General features: G+C 35.3%; 5 protein-coding genes, 1 long non-coding RNA gene and 1 other non-coding gene across 7 annotated transcripts; 3 read left to right on the forward strand and 4 right to left on the reverse strand.

Annotated features, from left to right (window-relative positions):
* The first annotated feature begins 803 nt into the window (after positions 1-803).
* Positions 804-1,253, forward strand: LOC130512622 (uncharacterized). The gene is made up of 2 exons (XR_008946194.1): positions 804-990; positions 1,077-1,253. It is a non-coding gene; the product is annotated as an uncharacterized LOC130512622 (long non-coding RNA).
* Positions 1,254-2,384: 1,131 nt separating this feature from the next.
* LOC108858425 (TPD1 protein homolog 1) lies at positions 2,385-3,400 on the forward strand. The gene is made up of 3 exons (XM_018632352.2): positions 2,385-2,513; positions 2,596-2,709; positions 2,935-3,400. The coding sequence occupies exons 1-3, from the start codon at positions 2,435-2,437 to the stop codon at positions 3,270-3,272; spliced, it is 531 nt and encodes a 176-aa protein (XP_018487854.1). The 5' UTR covers positions 2,385-2,434; the 3' UTR covers positions 3,273-3,400.
* Positions 3,401-3,796: 396 nt separating this feature from the next.
* LOC108857714 (TNF receptor-associated factor homolog 1b-like) lies at positions 3,797-6,808 on the reverse strand. Its single transcript, XM_018631727.2, has 8 exons — positions 5,712-6,808; positions 5,487-5,598; positions 5,309-5,397; positions 5,162-5,230; positions 4,953-5,085; positions 4,727-4,876; positions 4,228-4,660; positions 3,797-4,130 (listed from the first exon to the last, which is right to left on the reverse strand). Exons 1-8 carry the CDS (start codon positions 5,737-5,739, stop codon positions 3,912-3,914), a joined length of 1,233 nt encoding a protein of 410 aa, XP_018487229.1. The 5' UTR covers positions 5,740-6,808; the 3' UTR covers positions 3,797-3,911.
* A 154-nt stretch (positions 6,809-6,962) lies between these two features.
* On the reverse strand, positions 6,963-8,019 carry LOC108857716 (pistil-specific extensin-like protein). Its single transcript, XM_018631729.2, has one exon. It carries the CDS (start codon positions 7,761-7,763, stop codon positions 7,164-7,166), a length of 600 nt encoding a protein of 199 aa, XP_018487231.2. The 5' UTR covers positions 7,764-8,019; the 3' UTR covers positions 6,963-7,163.
* Positions 8,020-8,095: 76 nt separating this feature from the next.
* Positions 8,096-8,180, reverse strand: TRNAM-CAU (transfer RNA methionine (anticodon CAU)). The gene is given in 2 exon segments: positions 8,096-8,131; positions 8,143-8,180. It is a non-coding gene; the product is annotated as a tRNA-Met (tRNA).
* A 68-nt stretch (positions 8,181-8,248) lies between these two features.
* Positions 8,249-9,527, forward strand: LOC108859944 (uncharacterized protein C13E7.08c). Its single transcript, XM_018633845.2, has 2 exons — positions 8,249-8,412; positions 8,820-9,527. The coding sequence occupies exon 2, from the start codon at positions 8,831-8,833 to the stop codon at positions 9,278-9,280; it is 450 nt and encodes a 149-aa protein (XP_018489347.1). The 5' UTR covers positions 8,249-8,412; positions 8,820-8,830; the 3' UTR covers positions 9,281-9,527.
* Positions 9,528-12,243: 2,716 nt separating this feature from the next.
* On the reverse strand, positions 12,244-14,427 carry LOC108863050 (transcription factor MYC2). The gene has a single exon (XM_018637349.2). The coding sequence runs from the start codon at positions 14,305-14,307 to the stop codon at positions 12,466-12,468; it is 1,842 nt and encodes a 613-aa protein (XP_018492851.1). The 5' UTR covers positions 14,308-14,427; the 3' UTR covers positions 12,244-12,465.
* Positions 14,428-20,783: the final 6,356 nt, after the last annotated feature.

Below are 20,783 nucleotides of genomic sequence, written 5' to 3' on the forward strand. Positions count from 1 at the left end.
GCAGGTCTGGTTCACTGGACGTATTCCTAAGCATGCATTCATCACTTGGATCATTGCCCGCGACAGACTAGTCACCAAAGACAGAATGATAGCATGGGGTATCTTAGTGTCGCCGACTTGCATTCTCTGTAACGCAGGTGATGAAACCAGACAACATTTGTTCTTCGATTGCTCCTTCTCTTCTGCTGTGTTGTCTTTCTTCTGTAATAGGCTCCATCTCTTTCCGCCGACTCTCTTTGAGGATGCATTGAGATGGTTGAAAGACCCCACAAGAGACAAGACATCCTGCTCATCATAAGGCTCCTCTTTCAAGCTACCATTTATCACATTTGGAAAAAACGCAACTCCAGGCTTCATCAAGGGTCAGCTCGCCAGTCAGATGCAATCATTGTGGAGATTAAGCAGCTTGTTCAGCTTCGACTTGATCCCCTCTCCCGGAACCAGCAACACCTCCCCGAGCTCACTCTCCTCTCGTCATGGTTTCAGGTTTTTTGAGAAGGTTGTTTCCCCTCCTTCTAATTAGCAATCTTGTAATTTTTTGGGTTTAGATTGATACTCTAATTGGGTCTTGGCTTTGGCCTCTTCTTTTGGACGTCCTTATTCTTTTTTGTAATAGACCGGCCTCTTTTGGTATATATAATATAGAATTAAAAAAAAAAAAAACAACCTTAAATAAGTAGATTTTTGTTTGGAATGTTTCCCTTGTAATAATATAGATTAACATCCTACGTTGATCTAACTCTTTCGTATTTAGGGCATACCGGTTCTTTTCCATTAATTTACTAAAACCGGATTGACAACTCTTACCCGTCGTTTAACCGGTTTCCTCGCCTAAAAATAACACTCCTAAACTCTTAACGAACTCCTTTTAGGGCAGGCCGTACGCCGTTTACATGGTCACTCACGAAATAGAGAGCTGTAGATCGGTCTCTCTCAACCAAGACTTTATCCATTGCGATTGCGAACTAAGTAATTTCTTCATCGGAGAAGGTGGATCCTATAACTGTTGTTCTTGATAAATCTTATTGAGCTCACCTCGACGCAGAAGTATGATGTTTTGATCTAATTATCTGCAGGTGAAAACGGATCTCAGGGTATTTGGATCCGTTCTCGATGGGGAACTATAAAACAATAATACTCAACTATTTATGCAGCAGATTTTGTCATGAATAGATCTATGTTAGCTCCGCCTTTTTTATGGTTCGTTCACTCTTTTGTCAGGTAATAACAAGATAAATCCCAAGCATCATCCACCTTATTAGCCCTTCAACATGAAAGGCTTGTAAAATGGATGATGTTTGGGATTTATTTTTGTCTTCCAAAAGAGTAACGTTACACCCATAGGACGACCAGTGTTGCCTTCATAGGATGGCCAATGATTTCAGACTTGTTGAAGGAACGTGACGCTTCTGCTTATAGAAGCACTAAAGATTTTGACCTCTCCCATTCTATTCTTTAACTACTGTTTTTTTATTTGTATTAACCAAGAGATATGAACATGTTCTAGTTGAGTCTTTACTCTCACTTCATGTATCAATGGAACAAGGTTGGTTTCCACTTTCCACAGCAGATTAATGATTATAGAAACCAAGTGAATTAACCAATGTCCGCGGAATCAAAGACCTTTGTGAGATCCTATCTTGTTTTTTGTTTCTATCTTCTGTAAATGTATTCATACCATGTGGAATAACCAATTAGGTACCAAACATCACTCTAAAACATTTTTTTTTTTTTGTTTAACCTGGGGGTATCCCAGGCCCAGAAGGCCCAGACTAATCCCCAAGGGGAAGGAATGCCCACGGATAGACGCCCCTCCCAGTTTTTCAAATGGGCCGAAAGCATGGCCCATATCCGTGTGGGTGACAAGAGCGTTGCAAGGTAGTTCCCTCCGGCGTGGATCGAACCCCCTACCTGGGTGCAGGCGGGGACCCGTCCTAACCATTGGGCTACAACGTCTTGTCTCACTCTAAAACATTTCTTGTTAACAATAATTCATCTTTAGATTGGACATTGAGAAGATAACTTAGCTCTACCAAAGTGTTTTATATAAATCACTGCCTTTTTTAAGCAAGGGGTGCCAAGACTTCTATTACTTCCCACAAGTGAACATTTATTCAAAAGTTTTGTTGATAGGTGGTTTTTATTATGGTTTTGTACAGTTAATGACTCAACTACCTTCTGTCAGCCCCTTTATTCAAACTTCTTTTTTAACAAAAGATTGGTATACTTGTGTTTGTCTGAATCTCGAGGTATATTAGATAGATTTTGAGACGAAACAAAGGGATTGGTCAATACCTTCTGGAACCAGCAGACATGCATGCAATCACATCGTTTCCTTTTAAAAGTTGATTTCTCTCTCCCCCCACCATGCAGCGTATCCATAGCTCTATAAAACAGAGAAGAAGCCACCACATCTTTTTCCCATTGCAAGAAAATGAAACACTTCTACCAATTCCAACAGCGGCTTGTCCTCTTCATAAGTCTTGGCTTATTGCTGTCTCTTCTTGCTTCATGTAAGTTCAGTTTCATATCCCTCTCTCTCTCTCTTTTGTCACTTCACACCAGTTTCATGTTTGAATTTTGTCACTGTTGCAGCTTTTATGAAGTGCAATGCCTTGGAAGATTCCACTGACATAAGCGATGCAAGAGACTTCGTTTCCAATTACAAAAACCAAACCGGCCTCTCCAGAAAGCTTCTGCTATCTCCGGGTAACTTATAGATCCATCGTAGGCATTGGCTTCACATATAAGACGAGTGTCTCTGTTTATGTTGTAGAGACCCTAAAGACACGCTTTCGTAACATATCTATTACATTGTTGGCTTTATATATACGACGATCAGTCTCTATTTTATGAAAGTAGGTTATCTCTGTGTCTTTTTTTATTTATTTATTTTTGATAACCCTAAAGACACATCTTGGGAGACATTTTCAGATATTGGCGACGGGAGCAAAAGGATAGGAGAAGAATGCTCAAAAGATGACATTGTTGTCTTCCAGGGCTCAACGGTTCCACTTCCAAACGGAGTACCAGCATTTACAGTTGAGATCTTGAATGCATGTGCCTCTGATTGCAGCGTCGCGGAGATCCACGTCAGTTGTGGCTGGTTCAGCTCGGTCAGACTGGTTAACCCTAGAGTTTTCAGGCGACTCTCGTACGATGACTGTCTGGTCAATGATGGTCAACCTCTTGCTCCTGGACAGACACTCTCCTTTCAGTATGCTAACAGCTTCTCTTACCCTCTCTCTGTTTCTTCAGTCTCTTGCTTCTAGTTTTAGACGGTATTTTCCACGGACCTGTGCTTTCAGTTTTTATCAAACCGAGATCTTGGATTGAGTTTGTGCTCATCAAACCAAGGTCTTGGTTAACCTACCCTTGTAAGCCAGTTTAAGTTTATTAGTGTTAAATGTTTCATTGGTGATTGAGTTAAAATTACTTAGGGGAGAGACAAAAAGAGTTGATTTAATTTAAAACCACATCTCACTAGAAGATGGTAATGATGATGTTAATCATCATCACCACCCAAACAAAGCTTATTAACACAAGCTTCTTTCTTGTTTTCATGGATACCATGTTCTGGAAAATCTGAAGATGGAGAAAAAAAAACAGGTGATAGTTGAAATGTAAGAAGATCTAAAAACGTCCTCTAGGTCCGGACTGAAAAAACTAATTCTGACGGTCATAAGAAAAAGCCTTATTTTAGTTTCTCAGAAAATATATAAAAACTATATAAAATTGAAATGAACCAAACCAGCATATTGAAAAGTAACTTATCCAATACTAAAACTGAAATTGCTTGTTGAGAAATTATCTGAAACTCAAAACCATAAAAAATGTTTAACAAGGCATAGTAATCAAACACTAAAAGAAATTTAAATGACTTTGCGTTTCCAACAATACGATAACTTTCTTTAATTCTTCACTAACTTTTTAGTTGACTTCACTCTTCTCTGGTTCAGATTTTCTTCCTCTTCACGAATAAGCTCTTCTTGCATTTTCAATGCAATAGCTTCTTTATATGCACCTTCAACTTTGGTGCATAAGATATGATCAAAAATAAATACCTCCAACGTGCGTCTAGCAAGCTCAGTTAATAGCTTCTCATCCTCACCCCCTCCGTCGTTACTAACCTGAAATTCACATGAAAAAAATAATAAGGAAAAAATCATCATTACGAGAAAAGAAATCTAATGAAATATGGAGCCGTATAAACAATGTGAAACTAACCTCCATACGGTTTTGTGGATCCCTTTCATCAGGCAACGGCTCAAGATCAACAGCTTTCTCCATGAGTAACATTGCATCATCAACGAAAACAAACACATCTTTGTCCACACTAACAATTGGAGCTGGCAAGTTTTTGACATCAGTTGCTCTCTCTTCCTTTGGTTCTTCTTCAATAGCCTTCAATATTGTAGAATCCAAATCATCCTGAAGGAGTTTCCCCATTTGTTTTGAAACTGTATGTATTGTTTTCTCGTTGTTGGTATTCCATACGAGAGAGTTTAACCCATGAAACAAGAAATCCATCACCAAAGAGGATGTAACTTCCTTCTTGATGAAGAAATGTTTCACAACTAGTTTTAGAATCACTTCCATTTTCTCTCGAGACATCTCTCGCCTTGATTTTTGGTCCATCTCTAACCAAAAGGCACATAAGCTGCACAAGGAAATCATCAAAATCCATCCTTGTTATATTAATTAACAAACATGTAAACTTTTATACCTTGCCCATCTCGTCTTGTCCTCCATCAACTTGCTTTTTTTCTCTTTCATAAATCCCAAGAAAATAGACTCCACCATTTTGAAATAAACCGTAACAAGTTCCCTCCTATAGTGAACATCAAGGCAGGGAAAAGGTCGGTCCACGCTGTCTCTGCAAGAATCAATTGTAAGATAACTTGGCTACATGTTTATGATTGATGCCATCATATATATAAACACAGATTTACCTAATGACTTGGACTTGAGCCATTATTGTAAGAGAGCCGTACTCATCAATGAAACCGTCATATAACTTAGGTAACTCCACATACTTTTTCCATCCCCAATCATGCTCTTTCTTCCAAAACTCGTGCAACGTATCTGCAAAGGAAATGTAATCAGTTAATATATGTCGTATTAGTGAGGATTCAAAAAGTAAAAGTTGCAAAAGAAAAACCTGAAAGCTTTGATTTCTTTGGATCTTTATTGACCAGAGATATAGTAAACTGAGTAAAATTACTCCAACCTGTCACAAAAAGGTTAAAGTTAAATAAACAATTAAAAGTTTTGTTGATCTAGAGAGAAAGAAGACAATAATACTAACCTGGAAGAAGTTTATCACGGTTTTCAACACAGAGAAACAAAGAGAGATGGGTTCGAACTTCACAGCCGTTTGGATAAACTAAAATAAACCTGCGATAAAGAAGAAAACATCATAGAAATATCAAACGAGTTTTAAAGCTTATTATATATCCAGAGGAGAAGAAGAAAATGGCATTTACCATTGGCGGCCACCAACTTCAAAAACATTGCTACGGATCTCTGGCTTACTTATTTTTAAAAATTTCTCAATCTTCCATGTATATGTCCCATATAATTCAGAGGGGTTTGCTCCTAGGAATAATAATAAAATAACTAATAAACATCATGACAACACATGAAATATGATACAGCAAGAAAAACAGAGTATCTTGAGAATAAAAAGGGTTAAGAAACTAAGTGCATACCAGACTCTTTACTAGTAACCTCAGTCATCTCCCTGGAATTGTTTTTCTTTCCTTCAAACTACAAACGTTAAGGTTAAGCAACCGAATTATTATCTCCAAATTCTGCTAATTAAAGGTGATTATCAACACCAAGAAAAAAACAATAAACCTTAAAACAATCTAAAATGTAAGAAAAAAAAAACACGACCTAATCATTTAGTTGAATCGTCTGTACCAACAGAACGAAAGAGAAGAGAGACGAGAGGGAAACAAACCTTCAAGAAAGAGCAAAGAGAAGCTAGAATCGTTTCTAAGCGATTAATAACGAATAACCTGGAGTAAATACTCTTTAAATTTCGAATACGATTGTGATCTTCAGAGATCTTTTATGGGAAATATTAAACCACTAGTAGTGAAAGAAAATATGAAAATGATTCCGAGGATATTTGATTACCCAATTTAAAAATTTCCTTCAATAAACATACAAAACAAATGATTTAGGAAACCTTTTTTTAAAAAAATATCCAATCTTATTACAAATAAATTAAAAAGTAAATTTATCTTTCCTTCTTCATGTCGCAGCTAGCACCTCAAATAATCTGATTGAGAATATTAATAATCTGTTGGTTGGTGCTAAGCAGGATAAAAGAGAAGCTCTGATTTTTTTTGCAGGATGGAACATCTGGAAAATGAGAAATAACATTTTGTTCCATCACAAGAGGGATCACATACTCAGAGTTATTCACGCAGCAATAAGGTAGAATCAGTGTTTGAATGAAGCAATGGACACCGAAAGCTCACAAGAACGGAGTACTGGAGCACCGAGGAATCAAACGGAAAACATTCATGACGTACTCCCGCCATTAACAAATTTATATTGCTTAGTTGATGCTTAGTGGAAGAGTAACCAAGAGCTAGCAGGAATAGGATGGTCCTTACACAGTAAAGAAGGCATCCAAAAGATAAGAGGGTCCTCTTCTATCATGCCAACGAATACACCCATAGAAGCAGAGGCAATAGCAATGTTAATTGCAGTCCAGCAAATCAGAAGCTTGCGGTATGAGAATGTCGCTTTTATCAGCGACTGTAAGCAACTAATAGATGAGTTAAATCAGTTTTATACTGAAGAAACCATCATCAGTATGCGTATCACGGAGGCCACCTCTATGATACGAGACATCTACAACATTTCAAGAGCTTGTAACTTCACTTTTCACTTTTTGTGCCTAGGTCTTTTTAAAATGTTGTAGATGTTTTAGCTAAGGAAGCAAGAACTAAAAATCAAAGTTATGTAATATCTTGGTTCTCTTATAATAATAATAAAAGGAAACATTTTGACAAAAAAAAAAAAAATATTTCCTTCATCTCTCTCTTTAGCAAATTGACAACTTTCTAATACAAAAGATGGCACCGGTGCATAGTACACAGAGATTTAACCTAAAGAGTAGAGTGAAAGAAGACAGAACATCTTAATTAAGGCCGAGGAGGAAACTTGCCGGGACCAAGAATTCCACCTTGAGCCATTGACGAGGATGTGAAACTTCTTGGTTGAAGTGGTGAAGGATATTGAAGTGGTGGGGGAGTGGGTAATATCCCGGGACCGTCAAACCTAGGAGAGGGCAAAATGGGTACAGTTGATGCAGAAGAACCATAGAACCGTGGTGGTTGTTGTTGTTGATAGTCATGAGATGGTTTCATTTGGTTTCTATTGGGTCCTACTGAATCTCCAGACGAGCCTTGAGGATAGTGATTACACAGAGAGACAGGAGTAGGCAATATCCCGCCACCACCACCACTGAACCTAGCTGAAGGACCTGAATCTCCTGATGAGCTTTGAAGAGAAACCGAGACAGGAGACTCAGCTGTGTTAAGAGTTGGTTGAGCCATGGCAGGAGGAGGAGGAGGAGGAGGAACATCAAGGGGCATAGGAGAAGATGTTAGCAGTGGAACAATGCTTCTTCTTAAGCGGTTCTTGCTTGTGCAACCATTATTTGCGAGAGTGGGCAGGTGTAAAGGAGTCTTCTTTATCTTCTTTTTCACAGCTAACTGATCATTATGCCGAGGCTTATCCATCTTACGCACAAAGACTAAACTAAAAACCCTAAATTCTGATCTCAGAAACCCACAACAGAGAAGAGAAACAGAGTAACCTAGGCTAGCTATGAACCCTAAATTAGTGAATCAAGAGATTGCCCTCTATCCAATTCTGCATCTAGATATCGAATCACCTACGTTAATCTAAAAACTCACGATCATAGAAAGAACAAGGGTAAGAGAGTTGAGAGAGAAAGAAGGATTGGGCTCAGATCCGTTTTTTTTTTCTAGCAAACACGAAGGATTGGGAAAAAACAGTGTCATTGGAGTTTATTATTAAAAATAAGAAAATGGCGAAAAATAAAAATAAATGGGGTGAGAGAGGCTCGAACTCTCGACCTCAGGATCACTCAGTAGCTATGAGACCTACGCGCTAGCCAACTGCGCCACCACCCCAGTTTGATTGTATAGTACAGACTTTTTTTAAATTAACTGCTCTGTACTGACGAGGACTCCATCAAACTTTGTGCAAGAAAGAAAAGAGACCATTTCCTATAACCCATTCACAGGAGAAGAAACAATCTCTCTTTCTCGTTCCTTGTTAAAGGTTAAAGCTCAAAGCAAGCAGAGAACATAATCGCTCGCTACCTTAATTTCTTTCTTCTCCGAAGCACATAGTACTTGAAAGGTATGACCTTTATTCATTCCTTTTCGTTTTGTTATCATATTTTCCGGTTTAATCCTCTGCAAAATCAACTCAGTCTTCTAACGAATCCTTTCTAAAATCGAAAAGAGGATCTTCTTTTTAGTATTGAACTTCTCTGTGTTTTCTCAACTGAAACAAATAAAAAAAAACCCCAACCTTTCTATTTCTATTGATTCTTCTTTGGAAGGTGTTTATGATTTGGGCACTCCTTAAATTTCAGGTTGATTTGCTATTAACTAATGTCCACTTCAATTATCCTCCATTTTAAACCCTTACATTTGTATTTGTGTATGTGTTTGCCTTAAGCAGCTTAACTTCTAGGGTTCTATATCTTTACTTAGATTCTTCCAAGTCTATTCCTTTTATAACTTAGTTTTTTTTTCTATCAGTGGTTTGAGTAATGGGAATTGAAGGAGAGAGTGGAGGGATACAAGATGCTTTTATGATGAGCGTTGATGAGAATGATGGTTTGAGAGACAAAGATGAAGTTAATATCCGTCGAATGAAGAATCGGGAGAGACAACGCAGGTACAGAGCCAGGAAGCGGATGCGGGAAGAAGCGGGGCTCGATGATGAGAATCTCTCGTTCCAGACGGGTCAACAAAAAGACCAAGAAGAAGAAGAAGAAGAAGAAGAAGAGGAGGAGGATGAGGAGGAGCTAGAGTGTGATAATAATGTTTATGTTGACGACTTTGTGAGGCGTGTTTATTGCCATAGAGATTGGAAAAAAGAAGCTAGAGTAGCTCATTTGATCATGGACAAGACTCGGGATGGTTCTTGTTTGGTTCATCGCAAGATTAGGCCTCGTCCAAGAGACTGGAAAGCTGAAGCTCGAAAGGTGAACACTTGATCAAATCCATGTAGTTGGTTGGTTATTGAGGAGTCAAGTCAGTCCGGTTTGCTAGAGGATTTTGCAAGTGCAGTTTCTTTAAGATTGGATTTTACTGAGAAAAAAAAAAGAGAATGTACAAAGCAAACATCCTTAGTAGAACATTGGATTATAACCGTACTGCTTCAGCTCTTTCTTTATTATGTATTAGAATATCCAGACGTTATGGGAATTATAGTATGTGTAAGTTCATTTTTACCAACACTTATCACACTTTACAAAAAAGGAGATTCGACCCCAGATGATAAGTAGTGTTTATCTCCAAAACCTATGGCATTTTATTATTTAACACCTACCATCAAGATCATTTGAAAATAACATCAAGAGTTTTTTCTTAAGACATTCACCGGTCCTAATCAAAATGGACATGAATATATATATAACCAGCCTGGTGCTGTCGAACAATAGTTTGGTGATTTCCATAATTTTATTCTTCTCAATAACCTCGCCTAACAATGTTATCAAGAATATTATTGAGATATCATCCAAATTCCAAGTTCTGCATAAGATTTTTAGACAAACTGTAGACAATTATTGTTTAGTAATACGTGACATTTGGGAATGAACCCAAAACATATTCATTCAAATTGTAGAATATTGTTATCAAGAATATTATTGAGAATAACATCAAAGTACCGCCAAAAGATCGTCAGACCCTGGAAATGCAAAAAAAAAAAAGCAAAAAGAAGATTTGAGAATATCTCCGAGAGCAACCTTATATTTATGGTTTGAATTTGAGTTTTAGAGTGTTTTCTCCTATAACAAAACTTTAAAGTTAACTTTAAAACTTCTCCTATAACTAAAAACGTTTTATATTTAATATTATACTTCTTAATTTAAACAAAATTTTCATAACAACTGAAAACATACAATAAACAATATCGGATTCATTTTAATTATGAATGAACCTTTTACGTGTAGATTTTTACTATTCTTTTTATAGAGAAAGAAAAAGTATAGATTAATAGCAAACTACATATAAATAAAAAAACTTACAAACTAAATCATGAATTTTAAATAAAGATGCATAATAATTCATTATTATTATTGCTACAATTCTTTCATAAATGATCAATTAGTGAATTTTGAATTGATAAATGAACTCTTTACATTTTATTTGTAGATTACAAGCTAAAAGTTATTGAAACCGAATATTGTGTTCATTTTTAATCAGTTAAAGTTATTAAAACTCAAAAGAAAATTTTCAGAAGGTAACAAGTCTTCAGTTGACACTTTGGTCTTATCAAACGAACAATTCTTAATTTCTTACAAGAAAAAGAAAGCACATCAACTAGGGGAGAATTATGAAACAATTCATTTACGTATGCAAAACCACTTAAGGAAATGCTTGAGGAGAATAAAATGTTGTTGACAAACTTAGAATCTATCAGTGATTATACTACTCAGTGAATTTATTCAATTTAAACAAGAAAGAATTATAAAGAAATGAACTCAACAACAACAATAACCTCCTCCGAATGCACCAAAATTTTATGGAAAATATTTTAGTGATATTGGAAGTTCGGGATAAAATTTACCTAAATTAGTATAATTCTAATATTCTAGCTTATTTATGTAATTTAATGCAGTTTTACTTTGATGTGTTTTGTATTAACTTGTTTGATGTAATATTGTCTTGTACAATATCAAAACTTGTAAAAGATATACAAGTCATCAAAACGTAAATATAAGATTTCATTGTTCACGACCTTATAATCTGCAGTTGCTTTTGAAATACATAAAAGAAACTTATTGGTAACTATGGGGATAGCATAACGATGTTTTAAACGTGATTTCACAAATTATGTGCTAATCAACAAAAGTTGTTGAATAAAAAAAAGGCAAAAAGTAAGTTTGCGTTATCACTGGCAAAAATAAAAGAAACAATTTCATTAAGTGGAAAATCAGTTTTAGTAAATCATTTTCAAAATTAGCATTTTCACATTATTAAATTATATAATAATATAATTCTAAATAAATAGAAACAAATTTTAATGATAAGTAGTTATGCAAATACAATTCTATTATAATTTTTATAATATTATAAGATGCCAATTTATTATTAAAATGTATTGAATATACATTTAATATTTATAATAAGAAGTAAAGTATTTTTAATTAAATTTAGTTATTTTTTTCATTTTGTAATAATTAATTTATTATTAGTGTTTATTTTTCTTATAATAAAATAAATATAATATAATAAAAGTTTTAATTAATCAAATATGTATTTTGCCATTTTGCAAATTTTAAAGATAAATAACCTTAGATAGCCTTAAAAATATTTCCTCACAAATATAGCCTTTAAAAATCAAAATGAACAAAATATTTCATTAAACATGTAAATATACATTTATATTTCTAGGATTAACTAATCTACACATTAAAGTTTATAGTTAAGATGTGGAGTTTTGGGGTGGGTTTAAAATTTTGAATAAAAATTAATATAAAATCTTTAAAATAAGTTTTTTAAAAAATAGTTTCAAAAGTGTAAAAGTTAATATTTATAAGAAAATGAATTTGAAAAAAATATAATTCTAAACTATAAAAAAATAATTTTTTTATTTTTTATTTTTATATATCTAGGACTATAAATGTTTTTGATCTCTTTAATAAAACATTTTAGTCATTTTTCTCCTACAAAATTTTTTCTGTGACAAAAAAAATTAAAAAGTATTTGAGAAAATTGCCTTTTCTATAATTTTCTGTATAATTAATTTTTTCCTGAGCAATGTTTATAAAGTCGAACCATTAAAAGATGCAACCAATGACTGGGCCTCTCTTTACAATTCGTCGATTAATGATCATTTAAATAGCACCAATGATCGATGGCAATCACAATCTAGCTAGAGATCCCAGCCAATTTATTAGCCCTCTTCGGAGTTTCTCGTAAGTTACGTTATCTAAATTTGTGTAGAAATCGATTTGGTAGTAACTAACACAGTATAAACTCATACACTATATACACGTTACACATTTTAGATCCAACAACAAACGATACAGACTCGAGAGATAGAGCAAAACAAACATGTCGCTCTATTTTTGGACTTTCTTACATAATAACTACAAGCTACAAAATTACTGGAACCCCAACTAAAACGAACTACTAATGATTTGACCCCATAACTTTTACTTGATCGCTACTTTTAACCGATCTTTGAGATTAAACTCGCCCGGAGCTGCTCCTGCGTGTAAATTCTGAATCCCATCTTCACCGTCGCTTGCTGTATCATCAGATCGTTAACCACCGACATACTCGCGTGATTCACCTCAAGCTCTAGATCCATCAACGCCGACATCAACCTCGCTGCCGGATGATTCCTCTTGCTCGATTCCACCCTTATCATCGCATCCCAGCCGATGATCTTCACCTCGATCTCCATCCCGACCGGTTTGATCGCCGTCATCGAGCAAGACGACGACAGATCACCGCCGGCGCTGGCTTTTCTTCCGGCGAGCTCCATTTTCACTTCCTCGAGCTGGGTTTTGATCTGAGTTCTCTCAGACTCCGTCTTGGTCACCTTCGCCTTAAGCTCGTTGATGTAAGCGATCGCGTCTCCGAGCAAAGAAGCTTTGTCCATTTTCGAGACGTTTGGTACGACCGCACGCAGCGCGTAGAACCGCTGGTTTAGTTTCTCGCGTCTCTGTCTCTCCGCTTCGACGTGGTTAAGCGGCTCTTCTCTACCGTTGGCCGGTTTTCTCCCGCGTTTCTTGGGACGTTTCTCCGGTATCTCTTTCACGACGGAGGCTTCTAGATCGGAGTGGTCGGATTCTCCTCCGCCGGTTCCGAAAGTTAGAACCTTGTCATGATCGCTCTGACCTATTGACTTCTTTCTCTTATTCTCGAACTGAGTCTGACCCGAGTAAGAGCTCGGATCCGGGTTCACGGAGCTCCGTTTACCCTCATCGCCGAAACTCAATATCTCCCCGGCTCTTGGTTTCACCAAGGTGGTACTGGACGTCGAGAAATTCAACTCTCGGGAGAAATTATTGTTACTGAGTTTCGGATTCTGGATCTGGGAATGAACCGGGCTCGGAGTTGGATCCGGGTTCGGGTTTTCGGTTATGGTGCTTGAACTACCACCGTGCTCAAACTGAATCGACTTGGCGAAAAGCTGGGAGCTAGAGCTCGGAGCTCCGTTACCCTGCTCGGGTACTCCAATCGGGTCATTAATCCACATAGACGGATCGTTCTCGCCTTGATCCGGGTCAAGATTCCAGTTCAGACCCGATAAATCTCCCGCGCCGCCACCGTTGAAATTGAAAAGCACTCGGACCTTGTTCATAAGATCCGAACTCTGTCGGATCTGCTCCGTTGACCCGAGTTCAACAACCCCGTTCGCCGAAGGAACACACGCGATGGTCTGCATCCCAAAGACTCCTCCTTGCTTGGCCCGCTCACAACCCGACCCGGTTAACTGATCCGGACCCGAAACCCAAACCGCGTTACCCGTCGCGAACGCCTTGCCCGCTAGTCCAGAACCGCAAGCGAAGCTCTGCGTCATCGAAACCAAGAAAAACCACTCCGTGTCCGTCACCTCTTCGTCAACGGCGTCATCCGTCGTCGGACCACCTCCGCCGGAGATCAACGAGTTGAGCTCACGCAACACCTTCTTGCGGTACTTCTGATCCGCCGGAGTCGAAAACGGCGGCGGAGTCGACCTCTGTCGGGGCTTTCCCTTGTCCTCTTCTCCTTTGTAATAACCATCGCCCCATCCGAGCACGGAGGCGCCGGAGAAGTCGTACGAAGGCTGCCAGAATATAGCGTAGGTCCAGCCTTCGTTAGTCCCTTCAATCAGTGCTTGTAGCCTTTGCTGGAGACTCTCCTCGTTAAATCCCGCCGGTGCCGGAGCTGTAGTCGACGCCGTTGCCGTTGTTGTTGTTGCCGGTGGCCATAAGGCTGAGATGTCGGAGGAGGAGCTCATGAAAGCTTCCATCATAGAGGCGTTATCGTCGGTGGTCCAGAGATTCATCGTCGGCTCCGTCATTACACAAACCGGTTAAAGTTAAAAGTTTGTAGAGAGAGAAAGAGGAAAGTCTTCGTAGTGGAGAAAAATTTGTAGTGCTTTGCTATTATTATATCGAGGGTGAGAAAGTGATTACATTTGCAATGATATTATTACGTGGCTTTTATTCGATTATTAGTGCTCTGCTATTAAAGAAGAAGCTTCGATTTAACTTTCACCCCTCTACTATTGGACCTACTCGGTGATATATATCTTAACCAGTGAGATCAACATCGTGCGGTTGTTGTTCGCGCGTCTGTCGCACTCTCTTTATTGTTCGGTCAAGATTCATTTATTTCTAACAATAGTAGTGGACAGTGATGTGAGCCCAGTCGAAGGAAAAAGTGCCTATATTCTTGGGTTCACCCCTAGAGTGAATCTAGAGGTTCACCAACCAATAGGAATCACTCATTTCACAATTGATATCTTTTAAATAAGAAAACAAAATATTATCAAGTTATATTATGTTTTTAAAATAAAAATGTTAAAAATAAATAAAAATAGTAATATATGCAAAAAGTTAAAAATATTTTAAATCCGTCATCAAAACACTAAGCCTAAACTCTAAAATTTAAATTAAACACATTAAACATTAAATCTTAAAAATACCAAATCCTTAATCCTAAAAAAAGTTTAGGATTTACCCAAAGGTTTAGGGTTTAGAGTTTACGATTTAGAGTTTAATATTTCGATGACGGCATTAAAATATATATATATATTTTTTGCATATACTAGAGTTTAGTATTTAGAGTTTAAGATTATCCAAGGGTTTAGCATATACCCAAGGGTTTAGGGTATACCCAAGGGTTTATGGTATACCCAAGGGTTTAGGGTATATCTAAGGGTTTAGGGTTTATGATTTAGAGTTTAGGGTTTATTTTATTCTTTGAAAATGTTAAAATATATTTTTTAAATTATTTTTTGTAACTACTATTATTTATATTTGTTTTTATTTTATTTATTTTAAAACATAAAATAACTTGACAATATATTGTTTCCTTATTTAAAAGATATCAATTGTGAAATGAGTAATTTCTATTGGTTGGGTGAACCTCTATGTTCACTCTAGGGGTGAACCCAAGAATAACTCTTTCAACATCAACTTTACGCGTGGTGTCTATTCCTTCACGAACTTTATAGCAGTGCGTATTCCATACTGAACTAAACAAATTTTTTAAAATACTATATGAACTTTATGCGTCGTGTCTATTCCTTCACGAACTTTATAGTAGTGCATATTTCACATTGAACTAAACAAAAATAAAAAAATACTGCATAGACTCTCAAAATAGTGCTTATTTCAATATTGAGCGTTAAATGTGTTAGTCATCCGTTAATTTATCAAAACAACGTCATTTTGAATAATTTTTGTGAAATTAAAAATCAAAATAAAATATAGACTCTTAAAATTGTGCTTATATATATTGTCTGTCAAATGTAATAGTCATCCTTTAATTTACCAAAAACCTCTCAAAATTGTATTTATATATTGACTGTCAAATGTGTTAGTCATGTTTTAGTTTATCAAAAGATTTTATTTTGAATAAATTCTATGAAATTATCCGTCAATTTGTAATTTTTTATTTTTTTATAAAATCTATCAAAATGACGTTATTTTGATAAATTAACGTATGACTAATACTTTTGATTTCCTAAACAGAAAAATACTAACACTTTTGACGGTTAATGTACATATATATATGACTACACCTTTGATTTGCTGACAAAAAAAAGACGAACACCTTTGACGCTCAAAATCGTGATTATATATATATATATATTGACCGTCAAAGATGTTAGTCTTTTTTTGTCAGTAAGTGAAAAGTGGTAGTCAAATCATACATTAATTTATTAAAACAACGTCATTTTGGATAAATTTGTTGTAAAATGAAAAAAAATTAAAAAAACGACGGACAATTTCATAAAATTTATCTAAAATAGTCTTTTGATAAAATCAATGATGACTATTACTTTTGACAGTCAATATATATAAGCAAAATTTTGAGAGTGTATTTTATTTTTAATTTTTAATTTTTAATTTCATAAATTTATACAAAATGACGTTGTTTTGATACATTAACGGATGACTAACATATTTAACACTCAATATTGAAATAAGCACGATTTTGAGAGTCTATGTAGTATATTTTTATTTTGGTTTTGTTCAATGTGAAATACGCACTACTATAAAGTTCGTGAAGGAATAGACACGACGCATAAAGTTCATATAGTATTTTAAAAAATTTGTTTAGTTCAGTGTGGAATACGCACTACTACAAAGTTCGTGAAGGAATAGGCACGACGCGTAAAGTTCATATTGAAATAGGCACTTTTTCCCTTAGTCGAACCGGGTTAGTTTTTTTTCTTTACCATATGTGAAATTTCACTCTTAATCGTATTAAAATTTGTAAAAATATACTCATTCTATTCCAAAAACATTCATGTTTTAGAAAAAAATAATTTTTAAAAAGATGTATTTCTAAAATTTCCAATTCATTTTTATCAAATAATAATTGTAAATCATAAACTTTAAAAAAACTAATTGTGTTTATTAAATTTCTATTGGTTAAAATTGTGTGAAATATTTAATTACAAAATAAATACATTTACAATCTTAATCTAATATGATTTTTAAATATATGTAAAAAATTTATAAATTTGATCAATTTATTTTTTATAACTGTGGAATCTCAAAGGTTTTCTAGGTTCAAAGACTAATCTCACGAGAGTCACTTAAAACCTCCATGGGTGGCTAATGCTACTCGAACCCAAGACAGAAACTCCAGCTGGAGCTCTTTTACCACTATATCAAAGAGATTTGGTTATCAATCTAAAAAAAAAAAACTAAATAAACAATTATTTCTCCGACTGAAAATAGCTATTTTTATAGTTAAAAATACCAAATAACTATTTATATATAAAAAAATTGCAAGAAAATATCCCAGGTCACTAGTTACAAAATATATAATTTATTTCTATAAAATTCAAATTATTTTTGTCATAGTTCAATTAATATTAAGATGTCCATATATCTATATAACGTGGACAGTGGCTTATTAGTAAATGAAATTGCTGGAAAGAAAATAGTTAATTTTGTCTGTATGTAAAACTACAACAAGGTGCACAACAAGTGAGAATCTCAATCTCCCAAAATGATTCTTGTCTCCTTCGCTAATTATTTTGTTGACGAAACAAAAAAAAACTAATTATTTACTTGACCAACGATATTATTAGCACATGCTTTAAGAAAGAAAGAAACTCTTTATAATATTTTAGTCACATTCACACTACACGATGAACACATGCTACCTAAGTTAAATTATATTACTCATTTTAATATATTGAAATTTGTATCACCATCTCAAATATATAGTTTGATTTTTTTTTCTAGAGTAGAGGATTTCTATAACTAAGATGAAGTTTGTTTTGATGTATTTTTTATAATAGTATTTATCTACATATATAGTAAAAGTAAAAAATAATTTTTTTATGTATAAAGAAAAGAATAATATTTTTGATGAAATTTAAAATTTATTAATCTATCAAAAAATGTTATGCACAACTCTCAACCTTTAGAATGTGAAATCTTTATGAAAAGATATAAAGAAAAAATAATGATCAGATCTATGTGGTAATCTGAAACCATCTTTGTAAAAGATCTCCATATTTACAATATGGATTGTAATGAAGTGAGACGATCCTATTTATGACAGTTTTTTCTATCACTCATCTCAGTTGATCAGTGTTCGTCAAGGGCTGGTGGTGTCTCCTTACGTTCCTTTCTCTCCACATGTGATAGATCCTACTCTGCAGTAACATTTTAGCAAGAATTGTATCCAGTCTCTTCTCTCCCATTCGCTGCAAACAATTTATGGTCCATTGCCAATCTGGCTGGTTTCCCTTCCAAAAAGCCGGCCAACATAACTTTCCCAAACTGTGTAAGAGTATGGACAACAGAAGAAGAGGTAATCTCTTATCTCATCTTTCTCATCACAAAGCTCACAACCCTGCACCAGACCCAAAGTACCGTGGTTCTCACAAGGAGTCCCACGATACTCCTTTATCACTTGGTTAGCCATTAAAGACAGACTGTCTACAGGGGAGAGAATGAGGCAATTGGGTCTGGTGAAGAATAGTATTTTTTTTGTTCCTTAGTTAGAGTGAGATTATATTTAATTGTGTTCTAAAAGTTGGTCTATTGTAAGTAGCAAATCGGTTTTAAACAAAACGATTTTTTGAACAATTTTTCTAACATTGGTCAAGCGTATGCGGTAAATCGAATCTAAACGAAGAAATTTTTTGAACAATTTTCTAAAATTGGTCTAGACATTTAAAAAGCCGGTTATGACTCCTATATAATCAATTATCTCATATAAATTGTTCTAATTACCGCCTAATGAGTTTTTGAACCCTAGCTCTAAATACTAATATAAAGGTAAACATACCAATAGGTTAATGATGTTCTCAAAAATTAGGTCTAGTGAATAACATAATCATTTGGCATATTTTCGTCCATGCATATATTTATCAAAACAATAGACTACCATGGTCTAATCACTCATAATTCCCTCTCTCTTTTTTCTTCTGAAACCCGGTTTTCATCACTCTAATTATTATGTTCAAACTCTTAATTAAAGGCCAAAAAGATAAATAATACTAAAGATCAAATAGTATATACTTAAATACACACTAGGCTTACTTTTTAGCCCAAATCTTGACCATGCCCATAAAAATCGTACACAAGAAGTTGAGAAAGATGGTCACATCGATCAGAATCAACCTAAATGAGAGCCACTATCGTATAAAGGAATAACAAAATCAGATTTTACTCCGTGAACTCGAACCAACAAATATCCTAGGCAGTTACGATATTCATGAACTCAGATCTTGACTTGACCCTGAGTGATAATGACGAGGCTGGTAAACGATCTTTACAGCTAGAATTTGATACAGAAAGAAGCATCGATGTCCGATCACGCTTGACAATGATAAAGTAAAAGGATATTCCCATTGGTACTAATATTCACGAAGACAAAAGTGGGAACAACTTCGAGATCATAGTGATCGAGCGAACAAGAAGAGAAGAAGATATCAGGAGAACGAAACAACCAGATGGAGAATAGAGAGGAGAGGGGAGCAAGAGAGAAGGGGAAATGAACACTCTTGCTTACACACACACATATTCTTCGACCTCGAGCTCTCATTTCCTAAACACTTTGACCTTGTTTTATACCTTGTTCATCATTAGTTCAGTCTCATTTGTGTTTATCAGCACTTGTAAATACTTTTTATATTAACATATAATCCATTTTTATAAAATTGAGTATTCATCATTCTGAGACCTAACACTTTTTATTCTTAAGTAGACGTCGTTCTTTTCTATATGGTTCTACATTCCTGCAGTTGGAAACTACAAACAAACCCCTTTTATTTTAGCTTAACTGTACTCTCGAAGAGTCTACATTTTGAGTCTACAACTTGATTTTAATATATTCTATGCTAAGCAATCATATTATCCAATCTGTGTATTCTCTCGAAGAGGCTACAACTTGAGTATACAAGGCCACATTGGGAATGAACCATATCTAGCGGACCAAAAAGTTAAGGACGAGTCTTGAATATATTGTTTGGGTCTGGAAGCTGTCGTCATTAAAAGACATTAGGATAATGTGCATGTTAGGAATAAGTTTTCGGGACTACACCGTGTAGGCGGAATGATTCGCCTCACTAAGAAATTGTAGAGTCTAGTATGCCTTGTTTAGTGTGGCAGGTTCTAAGAATTGGTCTGGGTTGGCACAAGACAGGCGGGCGATGGGTATGAGTGGTATTCGAGTCATTTAGGTCTAGTGTTGTATAAGATCGATATGATTATATTTAAACTACAATATAACAAATCCATTTTGATTTATACAATGAGGCCATATGCCTTTCTTTGCTTCTGTGTGTTTAATTTAGTAGTTAGGGAATCATGGTTAGAACCTCATTTGAAAATTACACTTAAATGGGATAAGAACCTTAAAATGTAAGTGACCAGACCGAGTCGCCTATCGGCCTGAATCGTGACCGGTTCGAAGTAGCATTCGGTCGGGTCTTACAGACTTCGCATGGGGAAATTGAATTCTGACAAAAAGATATAAAATTGAATTATATTTCCAGTGTCACCAGTTTGAGGTCGAGTCAATGGTTAGATCAAAAGTTATGCGTGTTTTACTGAATACTGATTTGTATGATGGCTCAGTACCATGAAATTTATGTTTGGTTTTCCTTATTTTACGATATCGTTAAGCCTCAAATTCGACCATGATGTGTTTCTGAGTATATCTTTTATTTTTAGCCATTTTTAGGCTAATTAAGCTTTTTTTTTATCAGACTTGTTGGCTTTGGATATTTTGGGGAGATGAATATGTACCTTTGGAGAACATTTCTTAACCCCTATTTTGATTTATAATTCCATTATG

This window comes from Raphanus sativus, chromosome 5 (assembly GCF_000801105.2).
Source record: "Raphanus sativus cultivar WK10039 chromosome 5, ASM80110v3, whole genome shotgun sequence".
Classification (NCBI taxonomy): Eukaryota; Viridiplantae; Streptophyta; class Magnoliopsida; order Brassicales; family Brassicaceae; genus Raphanus; species Raphanus sativus.

Excerpts from the sequence above, each read along its gene's own strand:
- LOC108857714 (XM_018631727.2), bottom strand. The coding sequence starts at position 5,739 with ATGACTGAGGTTACTAGTAAAGAGTCTG. Across the intron at positions 5,231-5,308 it reads CCGTGATAAACTTCTTCCAG|GTTGGAGTAATTTTACTCAG; the intron begins GTTAGTATTATT and ends TTTTTGTGACAG. Across the intron at positions 4,877-4,952 it reads GCTCAAGTCCAAGTCATTAG|AGACAGCGTGGACCGACCTT; the intron begins GTAAATCTGTGT and ends TGATTCTTGCAG.
- LOC108858425 (XM_018632352.2), top strand. The coding sequence starts at position 2,435 with ATGAAACACTTCTACCAATTCCAACAGCGGCTTGTCCTCTTCATAAGT. Across the intron at positions 2,514-2,595 it reads GCTGTCTCTTCTTGCTTCAT|CTTTTATGAAGTGCAATGCC; the intron begins GTAAGTTCAGTT and ends TCACTGTTGCAG. Across the intron at positions 2,710-2,934 it reads AAAGCTTCTGCTATCTCCGG|ATATTGGCGACGGGAGCAAA; the intron begins GTAACTTATAGA and ends AGACATTTTCAG.
- LOC108859944 (XM_018633845.2), top strand. The coding sequence starts at position 8,831 with ATGGGAATTGAAGGAGAGAGTGGAGGGATACAAGATGCTTTTATGATG.
- LOC108857716 (XM_018631729.2), bottom strand. The coding sequence starts at position 7,763 with ATGGATAAGCCTCGGCATAATGATCAGTTAGCTGTGAAAAAGAAGATA.
- LOC108863050 (XM_018637349.2), bottom strand. The coding sequence starts at position 14,307 with ATGACGGAGCCGACGATGAATCTCTGGACCACCGACGATAACGCCTCT.